The 18185-nt window shown below is 42.6% G+C and overlaps 1 protein-coding gene across 6 annotated transcripts in view; it reads right to left on the bottom strand.

Annotated features, from left to right (window-relative positions):
• Positions 1–18185, bottom strand: part of LOC121624530 (transcription factor COE3-like) — a 47800-nt gene that overhangs the window by 11876 nt on the left and 17739 nt on the right. For 3 of the 6 annotated variants that reach the window (XM_041962273.1, XM_041962275.1, XM_041962276.1), the window contains exons 7-11: positions 12240–12321; positions 7798–7915; positions 4937–5067; positions 4493–4619; positions 230–318 (exon numbers count right to left, since the gene is read on the bottom strand). In XM_041962273.1, coding sequence (XP_041818207.1) covers positions 230–318; positions 4493–4619; positions 4937–5067; positions 7798–7915; positions 12240–12321 — 547 coding nt within the window. Of the gene's footprint in view, positions 1–229; positions 319–4492; positions 4620–4936; positions 5071–6924; positions 6941–7789; positions 7916–12239; positions 12322–18185 lie in introns of all 6 variants that reach the window. The other 3 variants (XM_041962272.1, XM_041962274.1, XM_041962271.1) reach the window with 2 other exon arrangements.

The raw sequence follows: 18185 nt of genomic DNA, 5'->3' as shown, positions 1-18185 counted from the left end.
ACACACACACACACACAGTAGATAAACAGTAGAATCAGTAGATGCAGCTGATGATTATCAGGAGTCTGAGCAGCCAACCAGAACACAGACTGATGGAAGAAACACCAACGACAATCAGAGAATGTGTGTTTGGATAAAACAATTGTCTGAGTGAGTTTGTGTGTGTGTGTGTGTGTGTGTGTGTGTGTGTGTGTGTGTGTGTGTGTGTGTGTGTGTGTGTGTGCAGTACCTTGGGCAGTCTCTCTGGGTCTCCGGGGTGACGGGGGATGACCTTCTGTAACCTCTGGAAGCCGTAGTCTATAGTGGGCTCATTTAACGCTGCGGAGGAGAAATTTACTGATCAGATGTTGAAAGTTATTTTCACAAACATTCAGATGATCACACAATAGAAACACTTCGTCTCTCTTTAAAAGCTCACTTACAAATATATGTACTTTTACTGCATTAGTAGATTTTGCTGCCTCTGTACTTTTAGTTAAGTAATATTTTGAATACAGAACTTTTACTTGTAACAAAGTATTTCTACTTTTACTGAAATAAAAGCTCTGAATGCTTCTTGGTATGTGCTCATGTTGCACACATAAATGCCTCTGCAGGCATACACAGCCAGGGGGATTATGGGTAACAAATATGAGCTGTGCCAACTCATCAAGGAAGCTACATACGTGACTTATTTTGACACGTTGCCATGAACCCTGGTCTCCTGTGTGAATGTCCTGTGTTTGACGCTCTTTACTCCACATCACATCACACCTGTGAGGGTTTCCAGTGGAGTTAGTTGAAAGTCCAGTACGTCATACAGAGACTAAAGGCCACCTGTCTGTATGAGACGCCGAGGGACGTGACAAAGTGTCTGCCGCTCGGCGAATGAGACCAGGCTGATTTCCACCAACAGAAACACTGACAGCAACACAGCGACTGACAGGCGGAACATCATTATAGTCGTGTTGCTTAGCAACCCCAAAACCCCCAAACCCCAAAACACCAATCAGGAACAGTTTGTCTACTCAATGTATGCAGCAGTTTGTGAGGTGAACCACAACTCTGATCTCTGATTGGTCTCTGTGAATCTGACACACTTCCTCTTCTCTCCTCTCACATCATTTACAGTTTAAACTGGTTGGGAGGCGATAAATCAGAGCGTCAGTGAACGCAGCAGAGCACAGAGAGAGAGTGTGTGTGTGTGTGTGTGTGAAGTGCATGAATCATAATCCCGTCTTGGTTCAGCTGTGTTTAACAAGCTTTAGACTGACTCTCCTATACATCACAAACAGTGAGCGTGTGTGTGTGCGTGTGCGTGCGTGCATGTGTGTGTTCAGTCCTTGAAGGCTCACAGGGCGTAACAAGAAGCAGTTATAGGAGCGTGTTAGCTCTCCAGATGTCTGTGTTATCTACAGCCTGCTGTGTGTGTGTGTGTGTGTGTGTGTGTGTGTGTGTGTGTGTGTGACCTTGTGTTGTTGCCTGTTAGACAGTTTATTATCACCTGTGTGTCTGTTTAACCTGCAGTCTGTCTGTCTGTCTGTCTTCTTCCAGTTGAAATTCTTTATGGATCAAACTGAAACTGATTTTGTCCTCGTTTTTGTTTTTTTACCTGATTAGAATCACATTAAACATGTTATTAATCATTAAATCAAACACACACAGTATTTATTAACAGTATCATGATTAAAGTATTAAATGGAACTTGGAACTTGTACATCTAAGCCACAGTTCTGACTCTCGCCTGTGTTCATCTCTCACTAACTTCCTCTCAAGTCTTTATCTGATTGGTTAATTGGCTGCGATGAAGTGCTCTAATTGGGCACCAGACTGTGTGACAACCCAATCAATAAGCTCTGACTGTGCGTCGCTGCGGTAACTGCTGGATGTCGTTACCCAGCATGCCGTTTAACTGACAGGTTGTTGTTATTGGTTGTTAATAAAGATGTGATCAGCGTGTATTGATCTGAAGTGACACTGATCACAGTTAGCTGTCAGCTCGTGGAGACACTTCGGTCTCCTGCCTCCTTTTGTTGTCACCGAAGAATTATTAAATCTCTCTGATCCAGTTCACTTTGGATTCTAGATCCATTCTGGAGAACTTGTTCTGACAACAATACCAGTCTGAAGTCACAATAGAAACAACAGCTGAGGCTGATGGGAATTGTAGTTCAGTTGGGTTTTTTTGCTTGTAGCAGCTTTATTGTGAAAAACCATTTCCTTGTTTTTCTCTCCATGGTTTTATTTTATGGAGCGGTGGAGGCATTCAGTATTCAAGTATTCAGATCTGTTAATTTAAGAAAAGTAGTAATAACAGAGTGTACAAATACTCTGCCCTGCATTCAAATGCATAATCTCACATATACGTAAACTACAAAAAGTAAAAGTACCCATTAGATTAACCTTTAATAATACTAATTAATTAATCAGCATTAATTGGTTGATTATATTTTCTATTAACAATCTGAATGTGCAAAGTAACTAAATTGTAAAATAACAATATTTCCCTGTGAGATAAGGAGTAGAAGTAATGTTTTACTGTTGATACATGAGACGCCTGTCAGACAGACAGGATGTCACTGTCCAGGAAGACAGGATAGACAAGAGAGACAGACACATGAAACTCAAAGAAAACCGTCGACAGGTGTAGACACATTCAGTTAGAGTGTTTGTGTGCGTGTGTCTGTGTGTGTGTGTGTGGTGAGGAAATGAAAATCTTAGGCAGGTCAGACAGGAGCGATCAATACTCCACGATCAATGCTCATTGAAATTTCATGGACCTGTCTGTCTGCATGAAGACTCATATTAACACATTTGATCTGCTCATGATGTAACTCACAGTGTGATGTCATCATCCTCATCTACCTGGAGCTGTTGTCATGTGCCGCAGCGACACAACAGCTCTACTGTAGAACCTGGGGTCTGCACCGCCCCCCCCCTCACAGAGCCAGGCAGCACAGACGGTCCACTCTGTCCACAGCTGTCCAAGACAGACGGATCAAGTGGCTGAAGATGGTTAAAACCTAAAATCCCTCTGTCATTCAGATGGATGGAACACCAACAGTGTCCATCCACGCCTACCAGTCCAACAGCAGCAGGCCCAGATGTTTCTATGGCTGTGGACTCAGACCTCTCCTCCAACAATCTGGCTGCACTGACGGGCTGCAGCCATGATCGTCAAAAACAAGAGACTTAGCAGTCGACTGAAGGGAACACTAGATGCTACATTGCCAAGCACTGGCCAGTAAAAACCCTCTGGAAGACCTTAGTTGTAATCTTTGTGAAGCTCTAAACCTGAAATCAACCTATGTAGTGAAAAGAAGCCCTTAAAGCTTTGGTGCTGAAACACAGAGCTGGGAAAATGTCACAAGAGGAGAGACAACAGTTTCCACTGCTGATGAAACTTAGTTCTTTAGTTCACTTGCCACATGAACATGCTCTGAGAGGAAATTAAGTCCTGTTTCGCCGACTCTGTTTAGGGCAGGTGTTTCCTGAGTAGTTTGTGTTATTGTGAGCTGTTAGCCGCCTCTGACTGTCTTAGTGCAGTTAACATTGAATTTACTGCAGCACGTCTCTGTTATTACCCAGGAGTTTGTGTTGTGCAGCGGAGCTAATGTTTCAGTGTAGCTTCCTGCTTTTACTTCACCTTCTTTTCTGCTCACTCTCTTTGGAAAGCAGCAAAGCATGCTGGGAGCGGTGTGGTGCAGGGTGGAGGTGACGAGCTGCTCTGAATCACTGAGGTGTGAAAGCAGCTGCTGTATGAGGTCATGTGACTGATGACATCACAAATGCGGGACTCTGTGTGTGTGTGTGTGTGTGAGTGCGTGCGCGCGCTTCACACTGCTCAAAGGTCATTAACATGAAGGTCCACAGACTGGGTTTGAGGGTTAATGGGATTTAAATGTGTGTAATTACTCTGACAGCAGTGTGAAATGAAACACCTCCACTGATCGGCTTCAGAAAAGAAGATAAATAAAGAAACAGAGAGAGGGAAAGATGGAGGGATTGAAAGATGGAGAGGAAAAGAGTTTGGATGGAGGAAAGAGTCATCCTCGAGGCGATGCAACAAATACAGAGGGATGGTTTGAGTGTTATTGATGACAGCTGTCAGGTCCCACAGTGGCTCAGATTCATTCAGGTTCACGACTCTACAGAAGGAGCTCTGACGCTCTCTGAAGAGAAAAGCCTGCTGACTGAACACAAAGTCTGTTTGTGTTCATTCACTGTGTGTTAGCTGCAGCAGCTAATCCAGCGAGCTAATTTCATTTGTGTCAAACTAAAGTTTGTCTTTAAAGCTCCAGGAGGTTCATGCTGTGTGACCCCAGAAACGACAACGATGAAGAGCAGCAGCAGTAACAGCATTCAGCACCAATCCTACAGAGTCATCCGTCATTGTTACTGATTCATTTGTCCTTTTTATCTCCTTCCTTATTGGCTGACAAAGGCTGATGGACCAAGTGTGCAGGGATTGGCTGTGTGCTCAGCCACTCAAAATGAGTTTGTGATGTGTTACCTGTATAAACAAAACGTCCTGGTGCTCCTTTACAGAACTGTTTGGACTTGTAGGACAGCGTGACCTCGACGACCCCGGGGATGTGACGAGGAGGGGTCTGGACCCGGATAGCATGAGGGGTGATCAACTGGAAGGAGACAGGCAGCGGGACAGAGAGACAGAAAGACAGACAGAGAGACAGGCACAGAGAGAGAGAGACAGACAGGCCGAGCGACAGACAGAGAGACAGAAAGACAGGGAGACAGAGAGAAGGGCAGGGAGACAGGCAGCAAGACAGAGAGACAGAGAAGCATTGTTATAATGTAAGACATGTCTTCTGTACAGAGAGCTGGACCAGTGGAAGAATAACTGCATAGGGACACCATGAAATGAGAGGACAGGCCATTGTTGCTGTCTGTTTGTTTGGCTGTATTGATTATTGATTTTCGATCAGGTGTGTGTTACCTCGCTCCACACCAGCATGGTACCAAAGACGACCTGCAAGCCGTCAAAGAAGTTGTCTCCGATCAGGATGACGGTCGCTCCCCCCGTCGTCCAACCCTCACTGGGACTGATGGCTTTAATACAGGGAGTGGCTGCTGGACGAGAGACACAGAGACAGGCAGACAGAGAGAGAGACAGACAGAGAGACACAGTTAATACTGTGGTCACATTAAAACCTCTTTTTGACAACGTGATACATGTGAAGTGAAAGCGTGGTGACGTCCAGAGACGTTACTGTTAAAGATGGAGGTGCTGCCTGTGTCCTGTTTGTGGGGTTCTGACCCACAGGTTGGGAATCACTTTTCAATACTACAGTAGCATGACTGAAGGTCACACACACACACACACACACACACAAACTGACACACACATATACATACACACGCCCACAGTAACACACACAGTAATACACACACACACACAAACTGACACACACTCAGAATGTGATTTAATTGGGTCGTGGCTTTTATCCGCTTAGTTCACACACACATTGACACACACACACACGCTCTCAGCCGGTAATGACTACTTTCTCTCTCTTCTTTCAAGTGCAGCTGCAGATTAATTATAAAGTGAAATGAAAGCACTGTGTGTGTGTGTGTGTGTATGTGTGTGCGTGTGTGTCTGTGTGTGTGCGAGAGAGAGAGAGCATCTTATCTCATCACTGAAGACTTAAAATGACATTACAGCACCTGACCTGTGTTGTGTTCTCTAACAGGCTGCTGTATCACGATCACAGGACAGTGAGGGTGTGTTCAGCATCTGACATCAAAGTGATGAGTGAGTCCAGAGACAGAACAGGTGAGTCCAGAGTCCAAACAGGTGAGTCCAGAGTCAGAACAGGTGAGTCTAGAGTCAGAACAGGTGAGTCCAGAGTCCAAACAGGTGAGTCAAGAGTCAGAACAGGTGAGTCCAGAGTCAAGACAGGTAAGTCCAGAGTCAGAACAGGTGAATCCAGAGTCAGAACAGGTAAGTCCAGAGAAAGTGCAGGTTAGGTCAAGAGACAGAACAGGTGAGTCCAGAGTCAAGACAGGTGAGTCCAGAGACAGACCATGTGAGTCTAGAGTCAGAACAGGTGAGTCCAGAGACAGAACAGGTGAGTCCAGAGTCAGAACAGGTGAGTCTAGAGTCAGAACAGGTGAGTCCAGAGTCAGAACAGGTGAGTCCAGAGTAAGTGCAGGTTAGTCCAGAGACAGAACAGGTGAGTCCAGAGTCAGAACAGGTGAGTCCAGAGTCAAGACAGATAAGTCCAGAGTCAAGACAGGTGAGTCCAGAGACAGACCAGGTGAGTCCAGAGTCAGAACAGGTGAGTCCAGAGACAGAACAGGTGAATCCAGAGTCAGAACAGGTGAGTCCAGAGACAGAACAGGTGAGTCCAGAGTCAAGACAGGTGAGTCCAGAGACAGAACAGGTGAGTCCAGAGTCCCAAATGTACTTCTGAAGCATGTCATTTTGTGTCCTCTGAAAAGTGAGAGTTAATGTAGCTAATTTAAAGAAAATATTTTTTTAATTTGTTTTTACAACTTTAAATAAACTTGATAACATTTCGAAGAGCTCAGGTGTTTCTTGTTGTGTTGTTCTTGGGTTGCAACAGTTACAGCCAGCTGAATGTTTGGTTTTAGTCTTTGATCTGAGTCTTTAATATGATCTGAGGTTTACCTGCTGTCTGTCTGCTGACTGATTCAAAGTAAATCTCCTGTCATGAAAACAAAGCGAGCTGATGAATGTCACAAGAATAAAGTGACTTCCTGAGTCATGGATTATGTCGACGCCTCAGTCCATCAGTTTGTGGAGGAAGATGGCGACTTCAGATTCTCTGTTTTTAAAATGATGGTGTCACTGGTTTCAGCCGACTTTAACTCTGCAAATGTGGAAAACAGCAGAAGGAAGTGCTGCTGCAGAGAGAAGCAGGCAGAAACAGTAAAATGAGAGAGAGGGTTCAAACCCACGGGACTCTACTGCGCTCTGATGGGGAGGGGGGTTTCCATGGTTACCGTCTTTAATTAGGAGGGCAATTAAAGAGGTTGAACGGTCCGCAAAAAAGACACACACACACACACACACATGCACTGTCCTCTCTGGGGACCATGAGACGTCTGGTCTTCCTACCCACAAGCCACTGGGGTGACTTCTCTTCAAAGACCAAATTACATTCCCCTCTCTGCCTCCCTCACTGGCTGTTCAGGTTCCCTGGTTTAGATGCTTTAAGACCCAGACGTAGCAGACTTTGTAGTAGCTGCACTTCAGACTAAAATCAGTTCACTACAACTAAATAACTGTGATCAGTGCGAGCATTCTGCATACGGTCCACAGCTGCTGAACTCTGAGGTGTGAATTTGTGCTGTTGATCAGTCAGAAAGCGTCCTGATGGTGCTGACCTCGGAGCGAAGGGAAAGAACTGGACCAGAATCGTGTTAGCTAAGTTTCACCGTTCAGTTTAATCAAACTCTGTTCTGCTGGAGTTCAAACGCAACATGATCTGCAGTCTGAGGAGTCCACGGGACAGGTACATCCTAAAAACACTGCTAAGTGAGAGTCAGTAATCACCATGTCACTGAACTTCATCACCGCATGATTCAAAGCATTTTGCAAGTTGAGTATTTCTTAATATCCAACGCCTCCCCTGAAACAGTTTTCTGTTGTCTTGGTTTCATTTTTTCCTCCAAAGATAAAATATGGAGTTCCTCAGGGTTCTGTATTGTGTCCTCTGGTGTTTTTGAAAGAATTTGTAGAAAGTAGTTGGGGATTTTTATCACAGCAGCATCTAGTGGACATTAGAGGACATGCAGCTGCTGATTGGTTCACACGTAAAACCTGCATACCTTCAGACGGGTCCAGTCTCCGGGCTCGGCGGCCATGTTTGGAGTTGTTGTGTACAAACATGTTGTCGGAGACGGCAAGAACATGGCCGTCCACGTTCACTGTTGTAGACACCACCACCTGCAGAGACACAGACAACTTTATTTAAAACCTACAGAGGAACAGACCTTTGTGATGCAGGTCTGAAGTGGCCAAAGGTTAGAATGCTAAGAAACGAGAACCAAACAAATAATTCTGGAGCCTTTCCCAGCATGCACTGTGTGAGACAGGGGGTACTTTAACCTCTCAATAATACAATGTTGTTTGTTAATTTCAATGTGACTGTAAGAAATAAGAAAAGGGTCAGAAGAAAACCAAATTATTGTTATTTTTATTATTTATTTGTATTAGGCACTGAACACTGAATTCACAGAAATGTTGAGATTTTTTAGAAATACATTATAATACATTTTTAGAAATATAAATCAAATGACAATATCGTTTTAAAATTATATCATAAGAAAATCATTTATATTATACTGGACTGCACTTGAACTGAACGCAGTGATTTCACTCATTTCAGGTCTTTTACACGACAAGCTGATCAGACCCTTGGAAAAATTTCTAAAAATGGCAACATAAGCTGACAAAGGTAGAATCGCTGTAACAAAACTGCCGAATTAATAAATATAAACTTTAATAAGAAAATTGATTTTAACATATTTGTAAAATGTATATCGGCCTAAGTGTACTGCCATCTAGTGTTTGAATAGTTTACTGTGCTGTCCACAGGAGCCCCGCCCCCTGTGTGAGGTCACAGCCTCTCTGTGGACTCTGACAGCCACTCAGCTGCGGCCATTCATCATCCCTGGCTGGTTGCCGTGGCGAGGTTGTTGCTGTTGATCCATGGCGACGGAGCAGAAGGTCATGCAGAGAGCGAGTAGAGGTGTCCTCTGTGTCGCCACGGTGACTAACCAGCACATCCTTCACCCTGCTGTCGCCACGACAACCGCAGACAAGTCCATAGGCTTCACCTGACTTCACCTGTCTCAGTGATCTGATTTGTCCGTCTTTCTCTCTCTCCACATGCTTTCTGTAGCTCGCTCTTCCTGTCTCCCTCCTCCTCCACTCCTGGTTTAACTGGACGTAACATCCTGTCAGCTCGCCCAGCACAGCGTGGAGAGAGAGAGGGTGTGTGTGTGTGTGTGCGTGCGCGTGTTTTACTGTGTGTGCTATTTTGTGTGGGTATGTGTGTGTTATTGTCTGTGTTTTGCAGTGTGCATGATACTGTGTGTGGATGTGTAACACTGATGTTGTGGGGACATTCATGTGTATAGACTTTGGCGACTCACCTTCCTTATGGGGACAAAACACCCAACAAAGTCCCCAGAAGAGATGGAAACACCACTGTGTTTGTGTGTGTGCGCATGTTACTGTATGTATGTACGTGGGTGTGTGTGTGTGTGTGTGTGTGTGTGTGTTTGTGTGTGTGCGCATGTTACCTTATGTACGTACGTGTGTGTGTGTGTGTGTGTGTGTGTGTGTACCAGCAGACACTGTGAGACAAAGAGGATTTCCTCTTTCCTCTAACAACACGTCTCCTCTCCTCACCTGCAGCAGACTGTCTCTGTCTGGATTTTAACGTCTATGTCCTGAACTGAAACAATATTGTCTGGTTGAAGAATGAATTAATATAAATGAATAAGTGAACATCAGTTAATGTCAGTTTTAGTTTTTCATTATGTGGAAGTAAAGTTAATTTACTGTCATTTTGCAACACAAGGGGCCACAATGAAATTAAAGTTGGAGCCCGTAATGCTACATACACACAGAACATGCACAAATATATATATATATATATATAGAGAGAGATGTATTTTGTACGTACTGTACATGTTTCTGTATACTTGTGACACCTTTCCTAAAAACTGAAACTAAACTAAAACTAGCACACTAACGAAAACTAAACAAAAATTAAATCTAAAAGTCAAAACTAAAATAAAAAAAATAAAACTAATTGAAAATTCAAAACTCAAACTATTCATGTTCCCCTCAGGACAAACTGTAATAACGCTGGTGATCCTCTGGCTTTTCATCTAGCGCCACCATCAGGTCAACATGTTAATGTGCCCAATACTTTGAACTAATCATATAATGACATCCCATCAGCCTCAGTTTGTGTTTACTGCTAGTTAGCTAAGATGCAAAACCAAGATGTGAACACGGTAAACATTATACCTGCTGAACATCAGCATGTTAGCAAACTCATTGTGCGTCTATTAGCATGCTGGTGCTAGCATTTAGCTCAGAGCAGCCTAGTGCCAATGTCTGCTTGACCTCTAACTACGAAGGAGGACACTCAGAAAAACTGGATCAGTCGCACACCTGTCCTTCCTGGTCTCTCCCATGCTAACATCTCACACCTGGAAGTCTCGCAACAACTACACTGATGCCTTCAAGGTACCATTACTAATCGCTACATCTCCCCCTCGAATATATATCCTCACATTTTCATAACACAACTTGAACACATAATAAATCTTTTTTCTCTTAAATTTTTTTCTTCTATCTCTTTATTTTCTGTCTCTGTCCTTCTATCTAATCAGGAAGAATGTCCTCATCAGTATAAGTCCAGCAGTGGTGTTGGTTTACTGACAGAAGTGAGGGCAACACCCGCTCCAGTTGTCTTTGTTGTTGTTTCAGTCCCAGAATCCTCGGAGGCCTCGACAGGAGCCTGATCTGTAGATGGAGGTGAGTCTGTCGGTGCTGTGGGTGCTCTGAACAGGTAACAGTGTCGGTCACCTTCAGTTTCAGCATCACTGAGATGAAGTCAGCCATGTAGGTGACCATTCCAAGAGCTCCTTCCTTCCTCCCTTTTTCCTCCTTCCTTCTTCCTTCCTTGGAATGCCATTCATTACAACCATCAGTTTGTCCTTCATCACTTCTCTCTTCATCTCTTTGCACATGTTAGTCTTTCCTGTATTTTTTGTTCATTACGCTTCTTTTCATTCTTCATCTTTTCTTCTCTCATTCAGAACTTCATCATTTTTCCTGTTTTCTTCTTCTTTTTCTCTCATTCCATTCATGGTTGACTCTTTCCACTTTTCCTTTCATCTTTTTGCATTATGGCTTCTTTTATTTCTTAACGTATTCTCCTTTATTTTATTTACATCCTCCTCTTTCGTCTCCTCCGTCTCCTCTCGTGCTCCTCTTGAGGTTAATGGGATAACACGGCTGATCAATAGTTAGAGGATCAATCACTGACTGGTTGTCACTGATAAGCTGCCGGCTCCTTTTTGTTGTTAAGTGGTTGATGAATGAATGAATGAATGAAGATGGCCGCTTGCTGTCGAGTGTGTGTTTGATTTAAAGTGTCTTTTATCTCAGCAGTCCCTCTGTTAATCTGTATTAAGCTTTATTGAGACACTCGTCGGTAACAGTGTCACACTGGGACAAACAGCGGGACAGAATGATAAGAATTTAAACTCAGTGAAGCACTGAATTACTTACAATTCATGTTTTATGTGATGTGAATGTGGCTGGTGGGGGGCAGGCAGTACATAATGACCTGTTATACAACGATCTAATGTGGAAGGAGGTAATTATTTATAATTATTATTTATGCTTAATAGACAGACTGCTATCGTGGTGTTTATTGTTCAATTAGCTTTAAGCAACAATCAATAAATGAAGATATTTAACTTTAAAAAGAATGTATTGACTGGAGTTGTTGGTTTAAATATATGTTTGGATAAATATTCTGTTTTTTCATGTGAGTTCTGGAGCCTTTAGATGAACATGCTTTAAGCACACCACATTTTTTACTGACATGCATACAGTATTGGTTTATTCCACAGATCAAACAGGATGATAAAATGATAAAAGGATGTATATTTAAGAGACTTCTGTCAGTTTATTCAATTTATTTATTACATATACAAAGAATTTAGTAAATCATATATGTACTAAGTAATAAACTGGATTTTACAGGTCTGTTATTGCCTCATGATCTCTTGAGAGTTTCCTGGAAAGAAACTGGTGGGACTTAGTTGTGTGAACTTGCTTGATGCTGTGAACTGACTAAAGTCTTTAATGTGTAGTAAACCCTGATTTATTTAAGAAAATTCAACTGTTTTCTTCCAAAGGAACAAGCTGCAATAATTAAAGATTTTTCATGCAGCCAGACTTAGAGGACAAACACAAAACAGCTGATGTGTTTAAGATGGGAGGGAAAGTGAGACAGACAGGCAGACAGACAGACAGGCAGAGAAACAGAGCGACAGTTCCCTGTTGACCTCTCATATTATATCTGCAAAGCAATAAGCCTCAGGCCGCCCCACTGCAATGCATTATGGGTACAGCAGGTCCCCTGAAGCCATGTCCTGCCCTTTGGGGAAATGAATTCATCTTTTGTGTGTGTGTGTGTGTGTGTGTGTGTGTGTGTGTGTGTGTGTGTGTGTGTTACCTGGAACCTCCTCATGTCTCGTGGGTTTCCAGCATTTTTCAGACAGTTCTGGTTACACTTTAGGAAGAACTTCAGGAAGAACCTGCATATGGAAACAGGGACATCAGGATATGAGCATTTACATACATTCAAGTATTAATCAGTTGCTCTTGATACACAACAAACACCAGGAGGACACATTAAACACTCCGCAGGAGAACCGGAGGACGAGTAAGGTGAGCTAAAATGATCACATGATTCACAATGATTTCCATGAGACATAAAAATGACATTAAGAAATGTCGTAAAAGAAAGACAAGAACATGGAGAAGCAGAGTTGCATGGTCATAATTTTACTTAAATGAAAGCAGTAGCAGTACTTGCAGTACTGTCAGTAGAACAGTAGTATCAGTAGCAATATGGTATAGTTCATTATAGTAAATGGAGTTCCTCAGGGTTCCATTCAGGATCTTCTTTTGTTCTCTTGTTTCCTGCATCAGCTGTGTAAACTGAGTTTCAGTGGCTTCAGCAGTGAAGTCCAAACATCAGCAGCTGCAGTGCTCATGTTTCAGTGGTTTAGTTACCACTGCACCTTTAGAAAATAATGTGTTTATAAAGGTCATTGTTCCAAATTGAGGAGTTTATTATCTATGACCTGAGAGTTGAATTACCTGTTGACTTACAGAGGAACAAAGAGAGGCTGTTTCCATCAGCAGAGAGAACATTCAGACTGGACAAGAACCCAAGATTCCATTCAGTGCTTTTAAATGTCTGCCTGCATGTTAACGACAGTCTGGCTAATGTTAGAGCAGCATCTCTATCCTGCCCCCCACAATGTCCAAACCTCTCTACATAAAGGACAAACTCTATACAAAGGACAAACCACTTCCTCCACCGACGATCAACATTAACACTTGATGCAAGATGTGGACGTAATCGTAGAATGACTTCAGACTACATCTACTGGTTTGAGTTGGTAAATAATACATTCATAGACTGACATTCATTACCTGGAGACTTACACTAACCATGACCCCACAATGACTATTTGACTAACCCTAACCCTACCCTAATCTTTACCTAAACCTAACCCTACCCTAAGTTTAACCTACGTCTTCACCCTAAAATTTAATGATTTACATTATGGGGAAGACGAGTCCCCACAATGTGACTGTGTAAACAGATGTCCCTGCAACATGAGGAATACATGTCCGCGCACACACACACACACACACAGACACACACACACAGACAGACAGACAGACACACACACACACACACACACACACACACACTCACACAGACACAGACACAGAAGAAGGACAAAAAAGACAGAACTCTCTCTCAGGCGATGTTTTTGGTCTCATGAGGGTCTCTGCAGTATTGATTACCCAGCATTCCTTGCTGCTCATCTCTAATGAGCCTACAGAAGGACAAAGTGCTGACACTGAAACACACACACACGCATACACACACACAAACACATACTTTTCTCTGAACAGATGCTCTGTAAACAAATCAAGCTTTTTAAGAAGCATGTTCGAAAAATTGAAATCCTCCAACACAAATATCATCAATCACTAATCAATACAGGAGACTCAGTTCTTTTCAATCGCTGAAACTAAAATTATGACTAATAAAATTATCCTGTAGTGTCACATTCATGTGTTTATTACATTTACTTTTTCAATGTCAGCCCTGAATGACTGGCAGCATACCTGTTCAGGTGGCTCTGTCCTGCTAAGGTGTGCTCACTCTCACTGTAAAGTGTTTAAGATCAGAGTTTCAGCTTTACTATTATTATTCATTATTATTATTATTATTATTATTATTATTATTATTATTATTACCTCGCTGTAGCAGCAGCAGGTAGCTGAGCTCTTAGTGGATAAAGACTCACTGATGTTTGTCTAAAGATAACCTCAGTCTGTCAGTGTGACCTCTGACCTCTGATCAGCTGCTCTCTCTCTCTCTCTGATGCATACACACCCACACACACACACACACGCAGTCTTATCACCGTGGTAACCACCCAGCATCAGCAGCCTCAGCTGATCGTCACCTTATCTTCAGACACACAGACTCAACTTATCTGCTCTCTCTCCTCTTCATCTCCTTTCACTTCTCCTCCTCCTCTTCTTCTTTCATACTTTTTTCTCCACCGTGTCTCCTCTTTTGTCCTCCCTTCCTCCCTTGTCTCCTCTTTCTATCTATTTTCTCCTCCTCTGAGTGGATAGAGAGCGAGCGATCGAGGTCGTAAATCTACACGCGGACCAGATTAAGCTTTCAATTTGTTATGTGATAAGCAGGGACGACTCAACACACACACACACACACACACACACACACGCACACACACACACACACACACACACACTCACTCGCACACTCACACACACTCTCTATTACTGCACATATTTACGAGCAGGAAATTAGGACGCATCGCAAATTTATCTCCAGGAAGAATGGAGGTAACACACACACTAAAACTGAACACACACACTGACAACGCACACACACGCTCAGAAACGCACACACACACACATACTCACACACACTGACACACACTGTGCTGGAGTTAATATGCTCTATGAGGTAGAAAATGTAGTGGCAGTGTGAGGAGGAATTATACTGACAGTAATGTACTGTCATAGAGTGTGTGTGTGTGTGTGTGTGTGTGTGTGTGTGTGTGTGTGTGTGATTTACGTGCTGTTGGCAGCTCTGCCTGTTAATCTGATCCGAGTCATTTCCGCTCTCTCTCTCTCTCTCTCTCAGCGGTGTGTTCAGGTTCATCTTTACTTTAAAGCAGCTGCTGTCGTTAAACACTGAAAGTGCAAAAGTCGATTTATTTATTTATTAACTCACTTTATTCAATCATCTGATGTGTGTTTTAATGCATCCAGAGACAAAAACCACATATAAACTTAAAAAAGAAACAAAATTCTCACACCTTCATTCATAAACTACAAGCTCCTCAAGGAGTTTGAACTGAGCTTATCGAAGTTCTTCTTCATATGTACATATTCAGATTTATCCTCACAATGTAGAAATGTCCTCACAAAGATGGTTTGAAACTGAAACTGGTCCTCACAAAGACAGCAATACACAACCCTGTTCCCATGACTGCGGTGTGAAAAATTAACTAAAAAAATAAAGAAAACATGAATAAATTATCTCTGTAAAGCCAAAACAACACACATTTAACATGTAAATGAGCAGAACGTTCTGCTGTTAACGAATACATTTGAATACCAATTAGAGCAGTCAGAGATAATTAATGACAACTGTCAATTAGCAGCAGTGGGTTAATTGATTAAAGAGCTGATGGAGGCGGAGAAACTAAACGAAAGAGAGGATGAGGAGCAATCGATGAAAACATCAATGTGATGATTTTCACTTCCATAATCGATAATCAAACATCAAATATAAATGCTGCTATTGATAACATGACCTGGTCTTTAATAAAACATGCGAACCAACAGGAACAAACAAAGACCGCCGAAGAGGGACAACTTCACCTGCCGGCTCATTTAACCCCTCACAGCCTGAAACAAACACAGCACACTTCGCTGCTGAGGAGAGGACAGAAACAGACTGAAGACAGAGACCACATCCAGACTGGGAGACCACATCCAGACTGGGAGACCACATCCATATCTCTAACACTGCTGGACGAACCCGAGACAACGACATGAGACAAAGCAACACGCCCTGCTTCAGTGAAACACAGCGTCTTCACCACAGTCTCGCTGTCAGAGCTTCAGGTCCACAGACCACTTCAGACAACCTGAACCCCTCCAGACAAACACTTCTAACATCTGTTAGTTCTAAAGTGTATTTATGGTTCTTACTCTGACATGTATCTCCTCTGAATGGTTTCTGTTTTAGTCTCCAGTTGTTCGCTGTTTATATTTGTGTTGGCAGCTTCTCAGTCACTCAATCACTGAACTGAATGAAAGGAGGCAAACAAACAAGGTTTGATTTTATTAATGGAAGAGGAGCATTTCATCAAATGCAACAGCTTCTATTACTTCCACTGGAGTACATCATGTAGTAATGTGTACACTATTTGTATATAACCACATGAAAATATATAAGACGGTTACAGCTAAAGACACGTGATGAGTTATTTTCCCTGCTGTCTAACAGCTCACGTCAGATTGTGTGTGTGTTCGACTGCGGGGGTCAACAGCAAGGTGAAACACACACACACACAGAGAGAGAGAGAGAGGCTAAATGCTCTTTAAGATGTTAAAGTCCAACGTCTCTGTTTGAATCATGAGAAAAACCTTAAAAGCCCTTTCTGTCTGTCCTGCTCCATTAGTCCTCCCTGTGTTCACAGCTGACTGAGCTGCATGTTTAATTCTGTCTCACACACACACACACACGCGCACACACACGCACACAGAGCGATAACCCGTTCATGATTAGCATGATGAATCCGTTCGTCCTGACCTCTGACCTCTGCTGTAATTGGAGACTAGAGAAGCTGTCAGACAGCAGCGTGTCCTCAACATGCTCCTCTCCGTGTTCTTAGCGTGTTCTCTGTGTGCTCTGATCGTGTCCTTGACTTGTTCTCTTTTAATGTGCTCTGTGCGCCGTGTTTGTTTTCAGACTCTTTAAGTTTGTGTACTAGTTCTTGCTTGTGCATTCTTGAAGTGTTTGTTATGTTTTCTTCTTCAGACGTTTCATGTCGTTACTGCATGTTCTAATCATGTTTTCTACATGTTCTTCATGTTAATTGGTGAGTTTTCATTAGGAAGTGATCCACAACAAGCCGCATCATTAGGAACAACCACTGAAAAACAACACGGCAATAAGTAGATAATCCTACATCGGTCTTCAGCACCAGGGACAGAGTCCCTACCAGCAGAACCTCAGCACGATGGACAGAGTCTCTGTCTCATGGCTACAGCTGTTGTGGAGTGTTATCACTGTAAAATGTGGACATGTGGACTAAAAAAACTTTTTGATCACAAGGGTCAAACAGTCAAACTTCTGTCCAATCAGGACTGGAAGTTAAAAGATTAACAGCAAGACAAACAGCCAGTAACACACTGGACATGAAATTTTACTCCAACAGTAATCGTTGGTATTGACAAAATTACTATTAATTATTCACTAACTGAAAGGTGTACTATCATAGAACAGAATACAGGACAGCATGCTGTACAGTGAAAAATACTGATATGTTTTTCTTCATGTGAAATTAAATATGACAGGACAGAGTTAAAGTGTTTGTGTGTGTGTGTGTGTGTGTGTGGTCAGATGTGTTTGGGCCTGTTGGTCTAATTAACACCAAATGCTGGACAGGTTTTCTGCTAATTAGCATCCACGGCTGGTTTGAACATGGAGCTAATTAACAGCTATTATGACTCACACACACACACACACACACACACACACACACACACTCTTTCTCTCTCGCTGATCATCTTTTTATAGCCGGAGACAAAATGTGTGATTTTGCATAGTTATGAAAAGGAGTGTGAGTTTGTGTGTGTGTGTGTGAGTGTGTGCGTGTGTGTGTGTGAGTGTGTGTCTGTGTCAGGTGGCTTCACAGTCTGAAGAACAGAGTACCAGCTGTTATAATGTACACACACACAGCAGTGAACAGTTGAGGTCAAGGAGAGATAAAATGGAGTCCAGATGTGACACAGCTGTTCTGATGTAAACTCAGTTATCAGATGTTCGTTCAGTCCTGGAGTGATTAAATGAGTCTCTGCATAAAGTATTCATAGTATAAGTAGTAATAGCAGTAGTAGTAGTAGTAGCAGTTGTTGTTGTTGTGAGACACATTAAATTGCCACAGCAGAGGTTGAATTATCCTGATTTGTAGTGCAAAAACACTGGATCCTACATTCCCCATAATGCACCCGGACAGTCACATATTTTAAATTCCAAACTTCCTGTGAATCTATAGGCTAGTGATGACATCACTGTGGCGCAATCAGGATGGAGATGATA

This window comes from Chelmon rostratus, chromosome 21 (assembly GCF_017976325.1).
Source record: "Chelmon rostratus isolate fCheRos1 chromosome 21, fCheRos1.pri, whole genome shotgun sequence".
NCBI lineage: Eukaryota > Metazoa > Chordata > Actinopteri > Chaetodontiformes > Chaetodontidae > Chelmon > Chelmon rostratus.
Note: the sequence above shows the minus strand (reverse complement) of the source record. Positions and strands in the feature narration are given on the sequence as shown.